This window comes from Apis laboriosa, unplaced genomic scaffold, assembly GCF_014066325.1.
Source record: "Apis laboriosa isolate Shangri-la unplaced genomic scaffold, ASM1406632v1 scaffold20_cov151, whole genome shotgun sequence".
Taxonomy (NCBI): Eukaryota; Metazoa; Arthropoda; class Insecta; order Hymenoptera; family Apidae; genus Apis; species Apis laboriosa.
This window is the reverse complement of record NW_025222327.1, coordinates 127,503-154,376: the sequence shown is the minus strand read 5'-3', so window position 1 is coordinate 154,376 and position 26,874 is coordinate 127,503. Positions and strand designations below refer to the sequence as shown.

Sequence of the window (26,874 nt, the reverse complement as noted above, 5' to 3'; positions counted from 1 at the left end):
CTAATAACAATAATAAATTATTAAATAAAATGATCAATTCGAATAATCATATGAAATAAAATTTCCCAGACCTCTAAAACCAATTAAAAAAGAAAAGGAATCGAGTTAAGAAACGGCTGTGTCAAGATTAGCGAAAGATTTAAGATCCTTGAGATTCGTTGGTAAACGAAATCTACAGGGTGTCGTTAAAAGCGACATGTACTAACAACGCACGATGCAAGGGATTAGATCGTCCGAAATCGTTGTAGGTATTCGTAAAATACGTAGTCTAGTTCCCGGGAGATCTTCCTTTGGATCTTTCTTTCTTCCATTTCTCTTAGGTGTTCGTAAATCAGTCTATCGCGATTGGATATCGAATGTTGTGCATTACTCGTTCGAACGAACGAACGAATTCCTTTGTCGTGGAAGATTAACTCGGTATTCAGTTGTTACTCTTTGCCGATATATCGACTGAGAAAGACGATTTCTGTATATATGTGATGCAACGCGTGAAATCAGACGGGATTCGAATTAAATGGAAGGATGAACGAAATTTGAATAGGAACAGAAACGATGATATGTAATCGGAATTTTGTATGAACGAAATGTTTGACGGTCGTGATGCAATTAAAATTGGGATTAAATTCAACCTACACAAGATTGGAAGGAGGAAAAAAAAATATGGATCAAGCATTTATGAGTTTATAGTACTTGACCTCTTTTCGAGAAATCTACATACGTGTTATATATCGATGAATGAATCCTTTCGAACTAGGTCATTTTTATTTATGATTTATTTCTATTATCATTTTCTTTCTTTCTTTCTTTCTTTTTTTTTTTTTTTTGATATTGGAATGAATTTATTGGAATCCTATTATGTATATATTTTTATTTTAATAGCACGTATCTGATGAAAATTAAATTTTACAAGAATATAAGAAAACTAATTATTTTAATCTATTTTGATACTTTATAATATGAAATATTATATATGAAATATTTTTATAAAATAGTAGTATGAAATATTTTTATATAAAGAAATTTCCATTTTTTCATACATACTATTTCAATCAACTAAATACGTGTTATTATGAAATTATGTTATTGTAATAATATTATTTCACTAATTATTAATTAATTTTTTAAGAAATAAAATAATAATGATTATTGCTATCATATTTTTTATAACATACAAAATAATTATAATTTATAACATATTTAAATTTGTATAAAAAATAAGTATGAAGTATGAAATTGAGGAAGAATCAAATAGCAATTCATGATATATCAAAGTGAAATTACTTCAATTATAACCGCGATAGTCTGTTAACTAAATTAAATATTGACTACTGTTTGATTCTTAAAATCAATCACTTGATTTTTAATTTTTATTGAAAAATAAAACTAATTATAAGAATAATATTATTCTTAAAATTCCAAATGAAAAATGAAAAATGCAACGAAATCCATAATTATATATAATGATAACAATCTTTGAATTAAACGTATATGCAGAAAGAAAACTGAATATATGGAATCTTTCTTGAAAAAAGATCGTATGCGATTATATTAGTCGCCATAAAATAAGAAATCGCCATTACGCATGCGTCACTAGTCTAACAAATATGTGGTAAAATGATTGAGATAACCAAGTAAAATATTATAACAAATATCGCTTTATAACAATTATTGTTCTTAAAATAAAACATAAAATATTGCTCAATGCTTGATTTATGATCAATTAGTTACTTTATAACTATAAAAGAGACTATTTATTTGTAATTAAGACGTAGTTCGTATCGTTATGAACGAATGTTGAAGTAAAAAAATTACATGATTATTAAATGAAAAATAAACAAGAATTAAATAAGAAATTATAGCGTACATACCATATATGATATATGTATGATGAAAATAGATAGTTTAGAACTCCGTACATGTCCTCAGAAAGAAAAATAACACAAATAATACATCAAAAGTAACGCACGATGACACATCACTCTCAGCTTGTAATACACTACTCGCGCGCATTCGCTTTTGCGCCGTTTGTTGCGCGCGCTTCCGAGTCTACACGAAAGTAACCGAGTTTATACGAAAGGATCCGAAAGAATCGCTTCTACTGCCGCGATATTTGAACATATGTATACATACAGATATGAGAATGAAAATTTTAAATAATATCATTATCGTAATACTAGCATATAAAAAACAAAAAAATATTATTTAAATCTAAAGAATATATAATTTCCTATGAATTCAACAAGAAATTTTTTTAAAAAATCTTTGAAAATAGATAAAATATGCTTATTAAAGAAAAGATATTATTCCATGTTAGAACAATAAGTTCCATGATAAAATTTGAAACAAATACCTAATGATGATAAACCTCCAGTTAATCTATTTTCACATTAACGAAGAAACATATTTCCAACCTTTAAAATATATTTCTACTTATAAGTGCGAACAATCGTTTCATACATTACAATTCAATGCTAACTAGGGCAACGCGACTAAGCCGCAATAAAGTATCATTTCTCACCATTTAAAGCTCTCTATAATTCTTTAATTTTCCTTCTTTTTTCTTAAATGCAGTCTCTATCAGACCTCACAAATAGCACGAGATACGATCGTGGAATACGTTATACATATCGGACGAAATATCACGGTTACACAGTCGTTAAATTTCTTCGTAATACACGATGTATGAGGTATGTCGATATTTCAGAGATAAGTTGGCCGAAATTTCTTCGTGGTAAGCTGGTAAAAATCGAAGAAAGAATGGAGGGAGGCTCTATAACAGAATGTTTATGTCTACGAGGGCCTATTTGTCTGGCTATCGGTTAACGATCGACGACGTTTTCCTGCTGTCCCTGAGGCATCGTTGAGGCATTATCAATACTGTGGTCGCGTTTATCACTTGTATGCCCGCAAATAGGTTCAGGTTCTCCTTTGTAATGGCCTTCGTGCTCTGGCGAATAAAATTTAAACATAGCTATCGACTTTTGCACGTATTGATGAGATAGAAGAAATTTCTTTCTAGACTGCAAATCTTGTCACATTAATATCGATTTTTGGATAAAATAAAATAATTTAATAAAATTTATCATAAATAATTGAAATTTTTAAAATATTAATCTAGTTGAAAGATGATGGAAAAAATATTTAGCAAGTTTTGGAAATTATCCTAATCATATAGTTATCCTATATGATCAGATCGAACCATAGATTAAAATCATCAATTATCAATGAAATCGTGTTATTTATTCAACAATCATCGACACTATGAAAAAAGAAAAAACAACAATCTACACCAGAAAAATTAATTCATATCGTCATAAACGTCATATGTTTTACAGAAACGACAGTATTTAACAACGACAGTACAACCGGTTTTACAGAGGCGTTTCACGAAATTCGTCAGTCCACGCGATAAATCCAGCAGCAAGTATGCAAATATTTGGTGGTGCAGAATTGAAACACATGTTTCACTTCCGCGTGAAAAAAAAAAAAAAGAGCATTCAATCCGCGATCGATGATTTACGATTGTTTGGGAAATGTTTCGAGAATTTCGGCTGCAAGTGGGCCAGTCGCTTTGCCGTGCTTTCTAGCTATAAGTCAAAACCATAGAATAAAGTTCTAGCCTACGGCATTCGGCGGAAATAAAGGAATAAATCTCGTTCCTGCTCGTTTGATTTATTGCTCGAATCGATGTGCAATAAGTCGTGGAATCTCTCCCGGTGCAAAACAACTTGTGTTACAAATTTAAGATTAATTAAATACATATTCAATTAATTCGAGTGAAATTTTTAAATTGGAAAATAGAAGACACGTGTTAATTCACGAAATGAGTTGAAATTAATAAAACAACACTCTTGAGAAATCTGAAAATAATCGATTTTTAAAATTCATCTCCTTAAGTATAAAATTTTCTAAATATATATAATACATTAATTGTGTTTTTAAAAAAATATATAATACTATTTTCGATAATATAATATTATTTTCTATGATATTATAATANTTCTATGATATTATAATATATATTTCACGAAATTTAAATAAAAAAATTCAAAGAAATTAAAATTGTTCTAAAAATTAATTTTTAATCATTTATTTATTTGTATGATGATAAATAAACATCTCCTATTTTAAAAATTCCATTCCTTTTCGAATTATGATAATATATCATTAATATTAGTATTATAATGATTTTAATTAATAAATAGTTAAGATGCATAATGAAAAAAAAAATTAATTTTAAATCTTGCATTACAATTGAAAATAAAAAAATAAATTATTACTTGCTTCTAATCTCATATAGAAAATAAAATTTAATTGGTTCATGTAGGTAACTAAAAATTTACGAGCTCGGAATTTTTATGGACATCCAACCCACCCTACCAATCGAATAAGCGAACCTGTTGAATGTTTCTATTGCCATAGTGCATTATATTGTACTAGGCTATTTATAGGTTCACCTAAGAAAATCTAAAGATCTTGAAGTGAATTCAATGTTTGAAAAATAATATTCTTTTCTATCGAGGAAAAAAGAATATTATATATTTCATATTATAACACGTAATGTATATAATGGACGAAATTAATGTAATAATATTCTACATTTATAAATCAAGAAATTTTAAATTAGATAGTTTTAAATATAATTAATACATTAAAAGTAATATTAAAAGTTTATATAACATTATGTAATATTTGTTGTTTTAATAACTATAAAGTTATTATTTTAAAAAGAATTATATTATTTAATTTTCCTATATATATTATTTTAACTATATAATCACTGCAAATATAGTAAATATATCTAAATAATTTACTATTTACAAATTTATTTTCATCAATCTTATTTAAAAAAGAATAAATAATTAAAAATAAAATTCTTTTAGATAGAATATTTATCTATTTAAGTATAAAACCATCCTATCTTTCCTTTCCTTTAATTTTCCAAAATCTTCCATACAATATTCCATATATTATGAACAATCAATAATTTTTATATAATTTTATATTATATTAAACTAAAAATATCTAATAATGAAAAAACTATGTATAAATTTTTGGAGAATAATTTAAGGAAAAAATATACGTTATTTATCGTTGCTGTCAGATATTTTTCGAAGGCAATTAATATGAATTTATGTTCGAATTTATGTTCGAATCGAACCTGTTGCGCGGAAACCGCTAGCATGGTGCATCACTTTCCACCCTCGCACGTACGCTTCCTTGTTTTAGAAACTCGCGAATGAACCTGATTTCCGGGTCACGTCCGTTCATGAACTTGATTTGCATTCAGGACTTTTAACAGAAAGAAACTTCGAAAGGATAATGAAAATCGTGGATACGTTTTGCTCCTCTTTCTCCATCGAATCGTAGACTAATACTATCTCAAAGTTCGATCTTTGAAAACGAACTGAGATTTTAGCAGATAAGAATCTTCTAAGTATATTCTCGAAACCTTCGTGAATTTTAAATTGGATTCTAAAATGATAAAATGAAAGAATTAAATAGAACTTACGTTGATTCTTTAATTATTAAAGAAAAATGAAAATATATATTTGATGATACTATTATTTTTAATTTATTATTTGTAAATATAAATATAAATATTAGTGACACATGAAAAATACTAATACTTTTTTTAATTAAAATTGTTTGTTTCTATTTATTAAAAAATTATTGAAATTATAAAACAGAATTAAGGGATTAATTATTAATTACTGTAGCATTAATTATAAAAGTTTTAATAAATAAATTATTTCACATGCTCAATAAAATTAAATATAAGCAAACAAAAGTTGATAGCAAAATTTATTAATAAGATTAGTAAGATCAATAAAATATCTACTTGTCTGATTATAATGATTCTATACTACTATTTATCTGATGATAACGTGTCTATAATAAATCTTACTTACTAAATCATGACATACTTGGTTACAAAATTAATACTACATTTCAAAACAAAATTTTCATTTAAAATTTATGTAATTTTAAATAATTTCATTTATTTTTTATTTATTTATTTGGAAATGATTATATATAAAAAATCGAGATATATACTTAAGTTATGTTCTCTAATTTTATAAAATTTAACAAGAATAACCAAATCGACCTCTTCAAATCGACAGATTTTATATTTTTTGTTTTACGATTATTGCGTACATAATCGTAATATATTTGACAAGATTAATATTACGTTTTATTTAATTACAATCATTTATATAAAAAATAAATACTTACAACAGGTCGATAATTCTAGCATTAAATATTTGACACACTATCATACAAAATATACTAATTAAATAAAACAAATAAACGCAGATTTAAACAATTTTTTTACACATAATGAAAGAAATAACAAATTACAAACAAGATCCACAATTGTAATGAATACAAATGTTCGAAGCAGAGAAAGTAGAATTAATTCGAACGAAAAAGCTATGTCCAGTGAAAAAAAAATCAATTTATGTTTCAATTTCCTGATTAATATCATTAACGAAACAATACCCGCGTTACTCGAATTCGTTTGATCAAATCGTACATATGTACACAGATATTTTAAACTTTATACTGTAAATTCAATTACGATGAACGCCGTATTTCTACGTTAATTTCCCTTTTCAATTATCCTTTCACCAACCACCTCCCTCCTTGTTGACACGAATTTCATCAGGCGCAAGAACACAAGAGAAGATACACAAGACGCGGTCACTAAAACCAACCAGGATTATTATTTTTACCGTTGACAAACAATTCGTGTTTGCCGTGCATATTACATAAATGAGGCAGGTTTATCGAAGGAGTGGTAACTACCCAATCTCGCGACATCCATCGCACGAATGCTTGATAATACAGCGTGTGGTACACGATATCGTTAACATGACATTAAAATTTATTGTCTGACTAGGCGGAAATTGGCCAAGGGAATCGTCGTAGGGATTAGTACGCGGTGTTGTAATAGGCAACAGATTCGAGATTCAGAGATAATCATTAAATAGTATAAATTATTCTATTGCGCGCCCTGTCGTCGATCGATATCATGAATGATTAATTCTGAACTTGGTTCCAATATATTTGAGTTTTGAATGATTCAGTAGATTAGCTTTTAATACTTGATTAGGGTTACTAAAAATGCTCCTAGAAAAAATGAAAATAGAAGAATAATGTTATATGAAAATATTGAAAGTATAGTTAATACAAATGATATTATCATCCATATTTATTTTCTTTCTACAAAAAGAATTTTTCTGATAATATTATATATTTAATTTGTTTATTTGACTTTTAATTTCTATCTGTTCGTCTTGATTTATTCGAAATCTCTCATTTTGTATTCTTCTTCTGTCTATTTTCGAATTTTAATTCTTAATAGGACATTATCAATGAAAATTAATCAAACTTCGAAAATTGGCAATTTCAATGTGATCCCAATACTTAATTAGGGAGAATTAAGTGAGAATATTAGTGGTGATTATTTGATACAATTGAAAAACAAGAGGTTCTATGTATTTACAACGTGTAATTTATTATTGAGAGTTGCCAATTCTTCTATAGAAAAAAGGAGAGAAATGGAAATGAAAAAAATAAATAACTGTGCTATTGCTAGTATTGTATTGGATAAAGCCCAAAACCATACGTTATTTTCTGACAACTGTGTTTTTCTGGCAACTCTGTTCGAGAAGAAAGTCCAAATTTTCAGTCAATTTTAGAAATTAAATTCTCTGCGGTGATAAGCGAAAATAAACGAAGAAAAATAAAAGAATTGAAAATTTTTGTTACTAAAAATAACAGAAAACGTTCCGTCATAAATTCTAAAACGCACTTTAATTGTTCCTAGCACAGGAGTTAAACGAAGACGATCGTTTATTTCTGATTCTATCCTTAATGAGAGAGAAAGGGGGGGAAACAAGTATGTTTTAATTTCGAATGCATCAAGACGGCTCTTCAAGATTTGTGAAGGTAATTTTGCACAGTTGAAATTCACCGTTGATTTCCACTGATATCAAGTCGTCTGGGCGTAATTTGAATTCGCTATTTGTTTTAGGAAAGTTCTACGTTCGTTTTTAGCGCTTTCACTGTGATTATTTGACGTTTCATTATTGGATTGAGATAGAATTTGAAAGATTCGGAAGGAAACCTAATCGTTTAATCACGCGTGAAGGATTAATTTGTGGATGATTACCTCGGAGATTCTATCAAAGAGTTTTATATGATTTATCGAATTATTCCTCGCGATTTTATTTGTTATTAATTTATTTGTAAGGCTTGAAGCAGCACAGAGATTTGATAAGAACGAAATTATATTCGTTGAATTGTATCCAACATCACTTTATTATACGAATATTGAAATGTATATTCGTTATAAGTGGAACAAGTATTCGATTATTGAGTTGATGAAAATGATTTTTCCTCAATTTATCTTAAACATACATACAAACAGATATCTTAAACATTTTAAAGTATTCGAAGTATTTTTCAATCAAAGTGTTTGTTTCATTATTATTTATTATATTTAATTCAAATAATTAGACGTATAATTCTTTGCAATATTTTCTTTCTTCATTGTATATATTTTTTCTTTGAATTTATATACAATTTTTATCCGTACAGTAATATTAATATGTATAATGATGAAATATATTAATATGTGATAATGATGAAAACGTGCTTCTTTATCTTTGATTTTCAATCATCTTCTACATTTACGTGTTACGTGATGAAAAAGCAATTTATATGTAATTAACGTCATCTGTGAGGAAGAATGAACAATTTCTCTGACCAACACAATATTTTGTAATATTTTAAAACGAGAGAATTTATTCAATAAAAGTTATAAATTTTTCTGAAAGTTAAGCTGTTCAATTAATTTACAAACGATAAAATGAAAATATAAATTTATCAAGTATCAATTTCCAATCGATACGTACGATATCAGAATTTATTTCGTATTAATTACGTCTCGCATTTTTAATATAAATATATTTATAAAATTATTTCAAGCTTGACTTAAATTCAGCAATAATATCTATCCGAATCTAAAATTCAGTTTTTATTCACTGCAATATATATGTACCATTTTTATTTAACGCTCAACCTATCTTCATTTTTTCATGCGCTCGTTACTTCACACATCATTAATTTAATCGTTTAGATGAATTTACGATTCAACAGTCACGCAAATTTCCGCTCCATCCATCGCTCACCGCGTTTGCCTTCCTGGCGTGTCGCCCACTTCCAGTTACACTTGGAAAAGGCAACGTTTAGCGTGACATGCGAACTAATTAATTCATGTCCTTAGATACCTAATTCTAAAAGCGTTCTGGTGAAACGTTTCGAATATAATTACACTAACATGGCGTTAAATTAATCATCATAAGTATGTAAAAATCGAATAACGTTTCGTCTGCAATATCTTTCTTAAACTAAATGAGAAAATTGTGCTCAAGTGAGTAATTTGAAGTAATATAATATAGATATAATATAGATATAAATAGAAAATAAATTAAATGAAGTAAAATATACATGCAAGGTATTTTATGAATTAAGCTATTGAAATTATATATTTTTTATATATATTTTTATATATATTTTATATATTTTTCAATGTATATTTATATAATATAAACGTGTTCAATGTATTTTTTGAAACGAAATAATTCTGAAAAAGAAAAAAATAATTGTACAAAGTTAAAAATTAAAATGACATTCAAAAATAAATTAATTACTTTTATAAAATTATGATTCTGGATTTGTTAGAAAATATATTGAAAAGTTTATACTCAATTGTTATTTGATCACATTTTTGAAGGAGAATATCAACTTGAAATGAAAAAGCAAATGAGGTGGTCTCGCTAGAATTGCTCGTTTCGTGTCTTTATCGAGTGGTGAAATTATATGTATATGAATAATATGTAATAACATCGCTGTAATTGTTGAAACGACAATGAGTACGACAATGAATACGACAATGACCTTCCTAAAAAGCTAATTGTATTGCTTAATCGTAGAGATTTTGTAATTGATCGCCACATTGAATATGTTAAATGAAAAATAAAATTTAAAATTTTTGACTGAATTTAAACTTGTAAAAGATTATTTTTATAAATACACGTGGAACAATCCGTGAAATTTTATTTTATATCATAAAAGATTAAAAAAAAGGCCAATATATATCAAATTATTTGCCATATTGAATTATATATTAAATATATTAAACTTTGATATTTCCATTTTAATATCTTAATGTCTTTTTTAAATCGACGAAAAAAATAATTTTATACTATCAGAGAAATTTTAAATATTATTGAAGAAATGAAGAATTCTTAAGGAAATTTTACTAATGATTTTGTTTTTTGAAGATTATTTTCAATATTAATTCTTGTGTAATTTCTGGAATATTTAATTTTTATCCTTATTGATAGAAAAAAATGATCGAAATGCTATGCTCGTGTTCGATTATACGGCCGGCTTAATTTTAATTACGATGCTTATTTATGCCGATATCATTCCCCTTGCGCCTGTTTTTTCCCCGATTGGTTTGCAGTTTGTAACGAGGACAGTTTCGATTTCATGGTAGATTTAATTTTAATTTCTTCTGTTCTTTTACTCGTGCAATAATATATCACTCAATATTATTATTTTATTTCTCGAAATTCAAACAAATTTTTTGGTAACATCCATATGTAATTTCTTACGATCAAAACAATCATTAATTTTCATTTATGGTGAATTGATTATTTTTTACGATATTAAATAATAATATTAGCTAGCCAAGCAAAAAAATTTATTAATTAATATAATATAAAAAATTAATATCTTCAAAATTGTTCTAAACAATTCTTCTTTTTAATTGATGAAAATTTAATGGAAAATTAAATGATGAAAAAAGAAAAAATACAAAAAGAAGATTATCAAAATTAGAAACAATTTATAGATCTTCGATAATTTTTCATTAATTATTAAATAGTGGATATGATTAAAGAAATGAAATCTGAATAAAAATTTGTTTCATTCGTTGTATATATTACTACATGTTTAAATTTCCCGTATATAAAGATCCACAGTCTAATAATCACTCTATGTTTCTGCACAGCAATCGATTCCTTTGTTTTATCGATGGTTATACCTGGCATTATGACGTGGCAGTCTGATTAACCTTCGCTTTCAGACGTCAAATTCAGTAATGAGAGTGAATGCGAGAGTGAATATGAATGTTTTGATTGCAATGTTTGATTGATTTGTTTGATAGAAAGAAATATTTATTTCAAAATTACACACGCACTTTATTATCTGATCTTTTTAATTCTATGATTTCGATATTAATAGCCACTTCTAAATAATTTTTTCATATTATTAGTATATATATATTGATTAATTTATTTTAAAACCTACTAAATAATGAAATAGAAATATTATTAAATTATTTTAAATTCTTTGCGAAATTTTAGAATAATATTAGAATTTTGAAGTGAACATAATTAATCTAATCTTTAAATTCGAAATATTTACTAGAAATGGATAAATCTAACAATACCAAATTAATTGCAATTAATTAATTTCTTTATATATATATTTATAACTAAAATAAACTTATATTTGTCACCTAATTGTAAAAAATTCGAATTCAAAGATATTAATCTTTTAAATTTATTATAAACAAATTAAAAAGAATTTAATATAAAAGAAAAACATTTAATTTTCATAAAAATATGCTAAATATTTCTAATTAAATTTAAATGCCTTAAATCAAAATTTTTCTAATGATAATAACTTTCATTAACACCAACAAGGATAGCATTAATTAAATTTGCTCTTTCGTAAAAATACTTTGGAAACAGGTATCTCCGCGAAAGTCAAACAGACCCTGCGGTTTGCAAAGCTACACCATCTACCCGCATTCCTTCGAAATTCGGTGAAACGAAAGCTCTTAATTAGATTTTCCAGTGGCCGATTGTGCGTTTCCATTACGCACGTATGTAATTTTAAAGTCATTCGCGTAGTACCGCAACCTGTCGTTTTCAAATTTCGTAAATTTTGCTCATGCTTGTTTGTAACGATGAACTTGTTTTGTATGGGACGTATTTCAGACTTGACTTGTGTAAAATTAATTATACAAAGTTGAAATTGTACATGAATAACTAAATTAGTATCGTTGAATAATAATTTTAATTTATATCTATGCTATTCATAGTATTACATAATATACAGAATATACAGAATATACAGAAACTAGAAAAAAAATATTTTAAAATTAAATTAATAACAATTGATTAATTTGATTTATAATTTGAATTTTATTTTAAATATATTTTTTATTTCTATAAAAATTTCATAATAAATTAATAAATTCAAATATATTCGAATATTCTACGTATTAAGTCGTGAAATAAAATATTTTAATATCATTCAAAAATATAAAATAATAAAATAATCCTACAGTGATGAAATCAAAATAATCTCTAACTACAAATTTATGGCAAAAATTCATATTTTTATCAACTAATTAAATCAATCAATGAATAGTCAAAATGTAATTATTAAATTACATGAAAAATATATATTTTTATAAACACAATTGTAGAAATGGAACGTGAATAGAGAATTTGAATATTCTCATATCATTTTGTATATCGCCTTCTATATTTCTTAATTAACATAATAAATTTGGTTGTTTATAATCATGTTTACAGATATAACTATGCTACATATAAGCATGATTATTATGCATCGTTTCTTTCACAAATAATAATATCATTTTAAATTAATTAAATTAACAGCAATCGTTAACAATAATGAAGAGCATTTGCAACCTAACTTTTTACAAAAAACTATTCTTTTCCAAACACATTTTAATCTTTCTCAAAAAATAATTCTAGCCCTCTAATAGATCAATCAAGATTAATAGACGTAAAAATTTTCTATCTAGATGAAAATCCTTAAATCCCACTGTATCTCAAGTCCCTCTCAACAGCGATTCTCAACGATACTCTCGATCCCGTCGCTTGAATAACAAAAACGCGAGGATCGTGAGAAAAGGAGTCTCGATGAGAGAAACGAAGCACGAACGCGTATGGGAACGCGCATTAAAGATTTCCCCTCGTGGAAACGTTTCGTCTCGGTTTCAAACGGTTCTCTGCGAAAGAGCACGCTGACTGATCTAAAATGCGAGCGCTGGAGGCACGTTATTCCAGTCACTCGTGCCAGTGAAACGTGAGTGTTGCGACAACGTGCTCCGCTTCTATACATTTAGCAACGGCATTGTGCTAACACGCGCGTTCCCCTACGTGACGGTGTTAAGCGTGGGTGGCGTAACCCTCCCCTCTCGCGAGAAAGATGAACAAGTAGCAACCGTTGCCAATCACGTTTCACGGCGGCTAAAGACAAAGTGCACGCGATTATTTTGATAGCGTGCACGTCGATGGAGCTTGTGCGGGGCTTTAAACGCGATCGTTAGAGTGTTTGAGAATTTTGGGAGGAAGCTTTGAAAGGGGTTGTTCTCGTTGGTTGCTCTCGTAACACGAGTTGTTTGGATACGAACGACAATGCATAAATAATAAGTTTAAACAATTTTGTTTAAACTTATTTATAAGCTCTATAAATTTTAACTGAAGAATATTTTTTACGAAACTTATGTTGATTTTTTTATCCCTTTTAATTATTATTGCTCATTTTCAAGTGATTATTATTTAGAAAGTTTGTATTGTGAATCGAGAATGTTAATATTCACGCGAATATTCCAGGAAAAGAAGCTTTCTTATTGTGAATATCATTATGAGATTGTGATAAAAGTCACTATAAGAGTCATTATGTCTATTTAAAGACAGAAAATTCAATTTTTGAAGATAAAAATAATGTTAACGATATTCTTTTCTAACTTCTACTAAAACAACACAAAAAAATGTTATTAAATTCTTAATTAAAACTTTTATTAAATAAATATTGTATAAATAAAGAGAAAATTTTGTATGAAATGTTATAGCACTATTTTTTTTTTTTTTATTATAGGAACTATTTATATTGTTATTTTAAACAAAGCAGTAATTTTCTACGATATTTCTCTTCTCGGTAGTAAAAATTTTCTTCTATTATGAAATACTTGTCCAATAAAAAAATAACGCTTTTTCCTTTATTTCAAAAATAAAAAATATCATAATATAAATGAAATGTACAAATTTTTCATACTATTCTATATATTTCTGCATGGACTGATATTCTGCATGTAGAATTAACCAATATAATCAAAATCATATTGTATCATATCTATATGTATATTATTTCCTGCATATAGATATAGATTGCACAATAATACATGCATAATAATGAGAATTATTATTGGAAAATGCGAAACACTATCCAATAAATAATTTTGAGTATCTCATGCAGTAAATCAAAGTAGATGAGAATTAATTTACATAATTTATGAGTATAAACAGAACAATTATTTCAATAACATTTTAATAATGATCAAAAATCGTGATAAATACATATGTATATATATATATATATATACATATATCGATATACATATTTCTGAATACAAAATATTATGTAGCTACAAAGTTGATACGTGAAGAGAAATATATATAAAAAAAAAAAGATATAATTCAATCTCATAAATGAAATGATAAAAATGGGCACGTTTTTCATCGAAAATCTTATAAATAAAATCATATGATATTATATCCTATATGAGATACGAATAAAGGATGAGATTATATTTAATGAATTAATTTTTTACTTATTCTGTATTATAGACATAACTATCATTATATGTATTCTAAAGATATTCATATAAATGGAATACAATTCACGCGATTAAGACTAATTTACAAGATTTCTCCAATTTGATACACAATACAATTTAATACAATACTGCATAATATAATATTATTCGAATAAGTTAACCTTCCAGTCAACATCTACGTTTTCTGACACGAAGAGATGCTCGAGAATTGTGAAATATCGGACAAACAGTATCGTTGTAAAAGCAAAAGCGTTGTAAAAGTTTCACGAGAGACACTTCTAACTTTCAACGGTATAGGACACTTAAATTCGAGCGTCAGATTCAATTCAAAGTCGGAGGATCATCCGAATAGGTAGCTAAAGATGAACTTTCAACGCAGATGTCCCGAAGAATTCCATTTGAAGGGGTGGAAAAGGTAAGGGAGCGTTGGGAGAGGAGAGAAACATCGCAACAAACGGGATTTTCTGGCCGCGTTTGCTGAGAAAACAGCTTGAACGTTCGAAAGTTGCACGAAATTTCGCTCGTTTCTTGTGCAGACGAGTGTTTCTTTAGTGAGCATTGTTCCAGTTCGCGTCTTGAAAAGCGTCATCCTTAACGAGATTGGTGTTGAAATTACTTGATAATTGTATTCTTGTGCACTGTTATCAATATAGAAATATTTACGAAAGAAAGAAGAGAAATATTCATGCAAATTATAACATTACATATTAATATATATAAATATGTATCTATGATTTATTTAATTTTATTCGTGTTTGTATTTTCTCTTATTATTATTTTCTTCCTAGTTTTGAATTCTAAAGCTGTTTGATACAAAGATACATTATATGATATTAATAGATTTTTCTATAGATTAATGTATAAAAGATAAATTTTAATTTTCATTATTTCCTACGATACTTATTTATGTATTAAATATCATATATTTTTTGAAATAATTCGACAATAAAACAAATACACTGTATATATTTCTACATGTTTTTCAACTTTTCTCCAATTCATGACTGCATTATACTACATTACAAACGTAATATACAAATCTAAACGAAATCTTTATTCCAATTTCTTCAAACAAGTACAACATATCGTATTTATATTGCTCGACAATCGACAGTTTCATTTATCAAACGCCTAGACGAGTGAAAAAAAAGAGGAGGGAAAAAAAAATAATGAAAATAAAAAAATATGGAAGATTGAAAGGACGACGTCGAAATTTTCGGAAAAGTCGAAAGCTTCGTATTCAGTTGGAAATACGTTTCGTCGTTCGGCCGTCGCGTCGGTTTGTCGTGTGCATCTGAGTTGCTCGAGCTTCAGCTCGAATGCTTTGTGCACGAATGTTTCCAGTGGAAGGGCATTCAACATTTTGTATCCTGGCTGCGTAGACTTCGGTTTGAATTATTTTTCGGCCTTTCGCGCGCACAAGTGCTCGTTTCAAAATGTGCTCTCACTTTTGATCGTGTAAAATGCAGAAGAACAGGCAACCAACAGTTTTTCCCCTCTCCCTTCACATTTTTCAAGGAGTTATTGCCATCATTATTCCGATATTTTTGCCAGATCGTTTGTTTATCCGATGAATTTCAAATGTGCAACCAGTGGAACAAATGTTGGATAAATTCTTCAATGGAATGGCAGTCGTTTTTTAGGAATATTACATATTTTTTGAATCATTTCTTTCATATTATAAGATTTTTTTACAATGATAATGTTGTATGATTTTTTAGAATCGTTTTTTTAAGTATTAACGTTTTTAAATTATTACATTATTTTTGAATTATTATAAATTTGTAATTGCGTTTAAGAATAAAATCGTGTCGATATATATTTCTTTCTCGTGTTCGTCGAGATTCGAGGCGCAGCTAACATTGTTCAACTATTCTTGGACAGCTGGTTTAACCGGATGATCGATAGACTGGTTACATATGGAAATATCGATTTATCTATTATTCACGTCGACAGTTTTTGTTTCAGAAACTGAATATATTAACTCACTAACTAAAAAATATTCAGTTCATACATATCCTATGATTAACATAATTTATACCTGTATTTAGATTATACATAGAGTGAAATTTGAAAATATGAATTTTTGAGTAGAGGAAATTCAAGTTCATTAAGTGCAATAAGTTTATATTATATATTATATAAATCTTTTATATCTTTTCTTCTTTGAAAATAATTAAGGCACTCGAATCTTTTGAATAAGCACTTTGCTTGTATTTTAGAACATTTTTTTAAAAATTCTCTTTAGAAAGAGCAATATATAATATAATATAAGTTTAGTAATAATATAAGTTTGCATAAATTAATTATACACACATGTTATTTAATCTAAATATATTGTACAAAGTATTAGAATATTTTCAAAAACATTTTAATATATTTTTCTATAAATTAATTAAACACAATTAAAAACAATTTCTCTTATTCAACAAAAAAATATAAAAATAATAAAAATAAAATTCCTTTCAAGAAAATATCTATTTTTGCATTGAACTCTCTTTTCTATATCTCTCTATATTTCAAACAAAATTCACATTTATACTTTAATCGCCATTATCCGACATTTAATATATTTCGTTTTTTAAAGAACACATTATCCTAATCATTTTCAATTCACATCAGATTGTAATTTTAAATTCACAGTAGATTTGATTCACTATAAATTCCAACACGAGAGAAATCTGGATTAAGTTCGTATCAATTCGTTCGTCTAACTGTATTCGCTCTTTTCCCAGTAAAAGGACAGAAATAACCCTCTATTCAGTGGCTCTTTTCTAAGGATGAATTACTACAGCCGGTTTCAACAGGTCCTGAACTAGTCCGCAACTGGTTGTTCTGGTGGAAACGGAAAAGACACATGTTTCGCCTCTATCCTATTATATAGTGAAGAGCATATGTGTGCTTCGAGTAACAGATTTTATTAAAAAAGTTCAGAATACACTTGTGGCTCTCTCAAAAATATAGAATTTTAAAAAAATGTTGATTTAACTCTTATGAAATAAACTTCTGTCGATAGATTCTCTCCATATAAATTCATTTTGTTGTCAAAATTGATAAAAATCAGTTGAAAAAAAATATAGTATAGATGTTTACAGATGTTGAGATGATGATACAGATGATGAAAGTTTTTATTTTTTAAGAATTAATCATCTTTTATGAGAGTTTTGAAACTTTAAGTTCTGCTAAGCTTATTATATTATCTTTCATCTAATGCTAAGAACTAAATATAAAAACTAGAGACAGACTTAAGATCTTAGACACTGAAACTAATGGAATGAGAACTTTGGAATTACTATGTTGTTTGTTATTTATGAATAATGCTGAGAGCAAAATTAATAAAGATTTGAGATTTTGCTAAGTTTATTATAGGTGTTACTCTCAATTAATGCTGAAAGCAAACCTATAGATAGCAAAATTAGAAGAATTGATAAGAATTAAAATTTTATTAGAATTAAGACTCTATTAGATCTTATTGTGTTATCTTTTGTCTGTGATTGAAAACAAAGTTATAGACAATGAAACTAATAATTAGTAGAAATTGGACCTATTATATTATTTGTTATGCAAATGTTGACGATGATTGTTCATTTATCTATATGATAATTACTGAGAAACTTGACTATGAACCTATAGAATTGATTTATGAACTGATCTATGAACTGGAGCATTATTCAATCAGTGGAAAATGATTAAAATAGTATAGTTTATTTAATAATACCAGAAAGAGTTACTTTATAATAAAGTATAAATTAAGTCGTCACTTGCTTTGAAATTCTATTTACCTTAATACATTAGAAAGTTTTGATTGGTTGCTTCAAAGCAACCTGTGTTGCACAAGGGATTAATATTCTTCGAAACTAAAACTTCGTTATTAGCCAAGAATTTCAAAATTAATTTTAATGATAATTAAAAGGAATCAAAGATTCAAGATATATTATTAAATTTGTTGTATTTTATAACAAGTTATATGGCTGATGATTATTGATATTAACATTGTGATTATACATAAGAATAACAAATTAAAAATCTTATTTTTAAATAATTTTGTTTCAATATCCCTAAATTCTTTTGATTATGAAATGAAAAGATATTTGTATCATCTTCTCTAACTAAACTTTATTTTGAGGATAAAATTATCTAAAATTATCTAATGATGCTTATAATATTTGAGAATTGTGAAGATAATGTGTAAGAAAAAAATTTTAATTTTTTCTTTCAATGTAATAGTTGTTATAATTATATTTAAAATAATATAATTTAAAAGTAATCGAAACACGAAAATACAATTAAAAAGTAATATTAGATCTGAAATTAGATTTTTTATGATCGATTTATCCGAGTTAATCAATCAAATCTGACTTCATTCACAAGACGTTTTGCGAAATATACATAATATCTTGAGATAGTATATCATATCCAATTTACTTCGCCATTCATTTTAAAATATCTACATTATTTGTTCTTTAAAATCCTTTTCTTAAAAATCTGAGATCCAATCTGTATCCATCCATTTCACAGACCTACTAGATACTCTTTATCATTACTTAGACGTCGAATGGACATAAAATCAATGTCTCCAAATGAAGAAGAATAGGATAGACTGTTTCAAAGGATCTGCAAGAAAATCTGCAACCTAATTAATCCAGCGCAAAGTACTCCTTTTTACACAATCTACCGATAGTCGGCATCTCCTCGAGAAAGTATCTCCTCGAAGATTTTCTCCTCGATTGCCCGGAACGAAGAGGCGAACAAAAAGCGAATCGAAAAGAGCGACGACACAATCGAATTCCAGGCTCCAGTTCGAGGGGAGGAAAAGGGTGATGAAGTGAAAGGGGATAAAAAATTATGTGACGAATTGGGCGAGGAAAGGAAGGAAATCCTTATTGCTCGAAATCAATTCTTGAGAAACAATAAAATAGCTATAAAACGGAAAGTGGAATGATATCGACACGATAACATGATTTAGGGAGTCGATAAAAATAATGAGCGGAACGGAATAAGATGGGAGTTTGCTTAAGTTTGTGAGTTAACCATTCGTGCGAGGAGTTTACGATGAGAAGTATAAACAATCAAATGGCTGTGCTTGTACGATTTTTTCGATTTTGTCAATGAGAAAATGTTGTTTTATAAATGTAAATATAGGAATGGAAATTTGACGTGATTAAATTCTTAGTGTAAACACGAAGGAATTGTTATAATTGACTGTTTATTAAATAACTGTTAGTTCTAAATTGTTAATATTTACTTTAATAATTATTATTTCTTAAACTATATTGAATTTTGTATTTAAAAGTATACTTGTACATAACTTTATTTTTAATATTGTAGGATGTTGAATACGTACAATGATGTGTACATATTTATGCATTGAAATGACTTAACAGTTATTTAAGATATTATGCGAAAGGAAAAATATTTAGAAAAGAATTTAAAAAAGATATCGATAATCTTTAATCAAAATAACAAAGAATAATTCGTAAAAAATATCTTTAAGGTGTGAACCAATCATTATATGAAATCATTGATATAAGAATGCTTTCTCAAGGTGTAATGATTTTGAAAATACGTAAGTGCCTAAATCTCGTGAAAATTTGATCTTACATAGTACGAAAGACAAAAGTGAATTCTAATTTAACAACAATCTTATTCTTCACCAATTCATCGAATAAACATGATACAATTGTTTTTGGAAAAAGACAGAGAGATTAAAATAAAACGAAAACACGAAACTTATAGACTCATGAAACTCGGGTAGAGCATAGAGTGTGAATAAATTCGCGTATAGTAGGAAAAAAAGCCAAAACGTCACCATCCCTGGGCCTTTCGTTTCCATTTCTTTATTCGTAGCAGCAACGTCCATGCTTTTCATCTCGATCCAGTTGCAGAAAGACGTAAGAGTGCATCGTTCCACTCTCCTTCTCTCTCTCTTTTTCTCGATTTTCTCGAATCCTCTTTGCCGTGCACGGTTGCCAGCTGCCTTTTATCTTACTTTCCATCCCCTTGGTGGCCACCAACCACCTCCTGTTCCAACATCCCCTTTCGCACCCGAGGGAGGCACGAAGCTGCCACGCGGGAAAGGAAACGTGAAAAGGATGGCTGAAGCCGGTTTGAATCGGCTCTGATCCATGTGTTCTTCTTCTGTTTCCTTTCGATTCGAACGTTCAATAGCATGCGGGATCAATTTCGCCGATCTTATTTGATAGATCATTGAGGGATCGTTGAGGGATGGATTGTTCCTTCCCGTAGGGAAACGAGGAAATTTGTTGGTCATGTCGGGATGGAATGGAATTGTAGGCATTATCCTGCCTTAAATCGATATCTTCCTTTCTGACTTCTTTTTTTTTTTTTTTTGCGGATTGATTTATGATGTGGATATATTATTGTATGGAAGATTGTAACTTATTTTCTTTTTTTTTTTTGTGAATGAAATGGTGAAAATTGAAAGTTTTGATAATTTATTTGAAATAATTGTGCGATTAAGGCATAATCAAAAAATTTTATTAATTAATATGAATATAAAAAAGGAAATCAAAGGAATTCAAAAATCAATCAGTTTAAGTTTAATTATACTTTAAAAGTGATTTACGTTGTTCAAAAATCTTTTTATCATTCAAATTTTCAATTGACAGATCAATTGTATCATTGTTAAAAATTATAATAGAAATAATTAGCTAATCGATTTGTCAACTCAAAGTTTAAATAATAAAGAAATTTTTAAATTAAATAAATTATTTTCAAATAATTTGATTCATTGATTGACTTTTGAATCTTCCATATATATATATTTGCAGTCTTTTATATGTCCGATTTATAATTAATAAATATAATTTTAAAACGATAAAATACGATATATTTATATACAATAACATAGGATACTGAACAATTCAATTTTAAATAGAATTTTGGAATATCTATTAACAAATTGTTTTATTTCCGTTTCTTTGATTACTTCGCAAATCATATTTTTCTATTTAAGCAAAATTTGTATCAATTAAAAAAATTATTCATAAATTAATATCTATCAAAGTTAATTTCAAAATTCTTCAGTTTCTTTTTTCATTTATCGAAATCTAAAATAAGATATGGAATAATCTCATGTTCCATCCGAAATGCTAAGGATAATCCAGTTTATATTCTTCGTTGAACAAGGGAATATCATCGTAAAGAAGCCGAACGCACCTTTCATTTTCCCACATTTTCGATACAATAGGCGTTCCTTAAGTAGAAACAGCAAGAAAACCATTCGATAGGAAAAGAACTGACACTGACAACCGCAGCTGCGTTTCCGCTTCATCGATTGACGAATGCAACGTAAATGAAAAATCGATTCTATCAATCGACAACATTTCTTTTTTTTCTTTCTTCTCTCTCTTTTTTTTTTTTTTTTTTTGCTATCTATTACAAGGAGAAATTCCAAATCGAGTGCATCGACCGGTGATTCTATTAAAATGGAAATGATATTCCGTTGCCACGATTCTACGTATATACTCATATTTTAACAAAATTGAAAATTCAATTCGACGTGGCAATCGAATCTTCTTGATAGTAGTCGTATGAAATTACACGTGAGTGATTATGAATCGAGATACGTACGAAAGATGAACGTTAATTATTTCTCAATATGAGAGAAGAAGTAATTTATCGTGGAAAAAATTTCGGAAATTTTTTGGAATTAATAATGAGAAAAAAGAAAAAGAGCAAATATGAACAATTAGTTCATTCAAAAACACATCGATATTTTGTTGTATAAATTATATATCCATTTTTCTTGTGAAGTTTCTGTTTTTATGCAACAAATAGTTTTTAAACTGTCTATACTACATAAAAATACACGTTTCTACGTTCTATTTTATAAAGTTAATGATAATTTTATTGTATATCCCTGAACAAATTTCTAGCATTAAATAATTAAAGTTAATCAAAAGTTGATATTCTTGAAAAAACTACTAATTTTGTTTTCTATTTTCTACAAAATGGTACAATTCAATTTGCAATAATCCTGGAATAATGATGGCTAATTATTCATCTTAATGTATACAAACTGTATGCAATAGAACAATAGAAAAAAAATCAAAAATGAAACCTGTGAAGTAACAATAAACTATCTGTTTCTAAATACTTTAATATCTTTCGATTTCTCCTGAAATATTTCATACCATTATTAGCATAAAAGGATTAAACAGTTTTGAATACTTATATATTAAAAAAATTAAATATATTCTAAAAATATATTCGTTATATGAATGAAGATAAAATGAATTACTTTTGTAAAATAGAATACAAGAGTGCACGAATGTAATTAGTAGTAGTTGACTTATTTCAACGCTTTTTTCCCGCATCAATTCGGTGATAGGCTACGTTCTTTAACATCACTTCGATGGAAATGAGAATAGCGAGAAACCGACAGGCGAGTATTAGTTGCCGTATATTGATTTCCTGTAAGCGGTGTCACGAAAAAGAGAAAAAAAGAAGGTAATACCAGGAGCGCATTTTAAATTTCTCATTTTTTATCGCGAATTCATTACTGGTCGATGCATTCCTTGTGTTAAATTGTTTCTTAACCATTGGAAATTATTTAAATAATTCAAAGATCGTTATTCGATTCTTATACGTATTATTTATGTTTATATATTTTATTTTGAGAGATAGTATTGCACGAAACTTAATATTGAGATCTTTTTTTAACTTACTACTTGCGAAAAATTTGGCATAATCTTGTATATTAAAAAAAAAAAAGATTTAAGCTTCCTTTGTGGTCTTTGTAAATATGTAATTAATGACTTACCAACTTGAGCCACGCGTTCGTAGTTAATATTTGATTCTTCTCATCCTGGAAAAAAGAAATATATTATTAGTTTTATTTCAATATTTAAATTGTTAACTGTTTTATAAAATTAAAGATTGTCACATTTGTTTACTTTGATAATTAATATTATTATCAGTTGATATTTTAATTATTGTCAAATACATTGAATTATATTATGTTAAAATTGAAATATTCATATATTATTGAAATTATTATTTACATATATATTTTATTGCTCATGATATGTGAAAATATAAAATATTTGTATAATTTCTTTGCATGCAAAATGATATCTTGATAATAATCTAAATAATTATCTAAATTATACTACAAAAACAAAAGAATTAAATATTTCTATTCCAATATGATACATTTTCCAAATTGACATACTCACTTCCTCAAATTATTAAATATCTAATAAGATAGAAATCATTCGTTGTATAATTAAGTGAAAGAGAAGTTTATAAGACATAGGATCAATGATCAAACGCGAGAACGAAAGCAAAAAAGTAGAGTTATATAAATAGCAAATGGTAAAATTTACGGCAAAAAGTAGAGAACCAATAACCACAAATTGCTGTTGCAATCGTTCGTTTACCAAGTGCTCTAAAGAGAACCGCACTCCACCACAGGCTCATCAGAACTTCAAAGTGATTTATAAAATGGATGCACTTTAACGATAGTGTCAACGAACAAACCACTTGGTAAACGATCGTGTCCAACCAATTAATCGTTGACCAATACTACTTAGCACGATATCTTCTATAATTGTAAGGGAAATTTTCCTTATATATTCGACCTTTCTTTGAATTAACTAATGAAAAAGCTATTTTGTGAGTATGCTTTCTACGATACAGATATTATCCAAGGAATTATAATATAGAATATTTTATACAGAAATATATATATATATATATATGATGAATGTATTTTATAAAAACGAATTGTGAAATAGATATAGATAAATAATGAATACATGTAAGTGTTTAATAAGTATTTTCAAGATAAATAATTATAACAGATAATTAATATTATTAATAAGTGTCTTTTAAAAAATTTAATTAAAATATTACTCTCTCAAATAATAAAATTCTTCAATTGCTTTTTCATGAATAATTTTCTTTCTTCAAAAATTCAAAAATAATTCAAAGAATAGAAAGAATTAACTTAAGTTTAACTTGATCAACTTTCTTCTAATCATATTATCATTATATTGTTAAAATAGCATATACATGCAATATATATCCTTACAAAGCCTAATTAAATCAGTAAAAAAACATTATTAGAATAAAGCAAAATGTTATAAATTATTTTAGATATAGAAACACCGTCAATGTCTTTAAGATATTCGCAATATATAAACTCTAAAAAATACACAGTGAAAGTTATATCAGATGTTTAAGAAAGTTATGAATTATATAATAAAATAAGCATAATAAAATTTATTATTTAATTTTAACTAATATTAAAGAGTAAATAATATTAGTACAATATTTCTCTTGAAATCTTTCTATCATTTCATTGATATATCTATTTTCAATATCGTCATTAACTAAAATTTACAATTAAAGTTCTGTCTTTATTAAATTACATCGTATAAAAGCTTAATGTTTTAAAATTATTGTCACGAACGAAATAAATTTCTAAGGCGTATCTCGTTTAATAGCGGAATGAAAGTATATTTGCATGTCAATGGTGCATCCTCAGGTTGTATAGGATGCGAGAAAAGCTTGCGACCAGCGCAACAAGTATGAAACGATTTAAGTTTAACGATTCGTGACGAAAATGGTCTGTTAATCTCGTGAAAGTTGGCTAGAACGTGGTGATAGTAAGGAAGTGATAAAAAATGCAATTAAGAGATAACCTGGACGCTAAGTGAACTTATTATTTCATATTTAAACAGTACGTGGGTCGGCCACACGATCCTCATCATTTTTCGCTTGGAAGTGAAATGAAATAAAAAATTGATTTTAATACTATTCAAAATGAAATTGAACTGATTACAAATTTTTCAGTAGTCACAAATTTTTGTAATACCTGAATTATTATTATTTTATATATATATTTATATTAATATATTTTATATATATTTCGTTATTATGGAATGGAAAAATGCTTATATTAAAAGATATTTTGTAAGAGTGAAATAATAGATTTGTGGAAAACAATTGAAAAGTTTTTATCGAAAATAATTCTTGTATATTTTATATTATCTTTCTATGAAAGAAAAAAAATTTAAACATGTTTAATTATTATTTAACAAATTTAAATTTTCTAAAAGAATTGTATTAGATCTTTAAGATGCAAAATAGATAGAAAGTAAAAATAAAAAAGAAAATTGATATAAAAAAAATTTTGATAAACTTTTTGAATGACGAAAAAATGTTAAAATCTGAAAGCATCCACAAATGACTTATTAAAATATATACCTCTGAAAATTCTTTTTCTTCGATAATGATATTTCCCATAGAATACATCTTTGCACAGATCTTAGTAACAGTGTAACGTTCAGATTGTTTAGATATTTCCTTGATTTGTGAATTCGTTAGGGTATTTGGTAATTGGTAACCTTGGTCCACGCATGTGCTAAATACTTGTCTTTGCTTCAAAGTGAAATCGAATTAACGCCTGATTTCCACTTCAAAGAGGAATCAGATCCAAGGTCGATTTTCCGTTCGGCTCAAAGAGAAATTAGATCGATCGACACTGCGTAAAGTTTTCCGGTCAAGAAGCACACACCAAGAGATGCTACGAAATCAAAATTTTCTGCGTACGAACAATTTTAAAATTTTATTGTATCATAATTTAATAAAAATAAGTCGAAAATGAAGTATATTCGTTTGGAAAAGTTATAACGGAATCGTCACATAATATAAAATATTAGATCAATCTTTAACTATATAATATTTCAGTATCTGAGTTTTATACTGAAAAATGAATATTTTTTTGGAAAAATCGTTGAGAAATTGAATGGAGAATGAAGAAGAGATAATTATTTTTATTTAATATATTGCCTATGTATTAATTTATACGAATTATATTAATTTATGCCAATTTATATTAAATTTTAGATTTAATGTCAAGATATAATTTGTTTCACGTTTTTTAATATGCATTCTGCACGTTAGCGCAAGAATATAAAGCTATTATGATCATAATTTAATAGCATCTTTTAATAATTTGATTAAAACAATATATATGCTTTCTATGTATGTACGATAATATATGTAGAATAATTTTGAAACAAATGAATATTTATATAAATACTTAAGGATACATTATTCATAATTCTAAATTTATGAAAATTATTACAATATCAAGAGAAATT

General features: G+C 27.1%; 1 protein-coding gene across 1 annotated transcript in view; it reads right to left on the bottom strand.

Moving 5' to 3' along the window:
* LOC122712746 (neuronal acetylcholine receptor subunit alpha-7) overlaps nt 1-26,874 on the bottom strand; it is a 352,327-nt gene that overhangs the window by 207,619 nt on the left and 117,834 nt on the right. Inside the window, exon 3 of the mRNA XM_043932599.1 lies at nt 23,526-23,570. Within this exon, the coding sequence (XP_043788534.1) occupies nt 23,526-23,570 (45 nt within the window). The remainder of the gene's footprint in view (nt 1-23,525; nt 23,571-26,874) is intronic.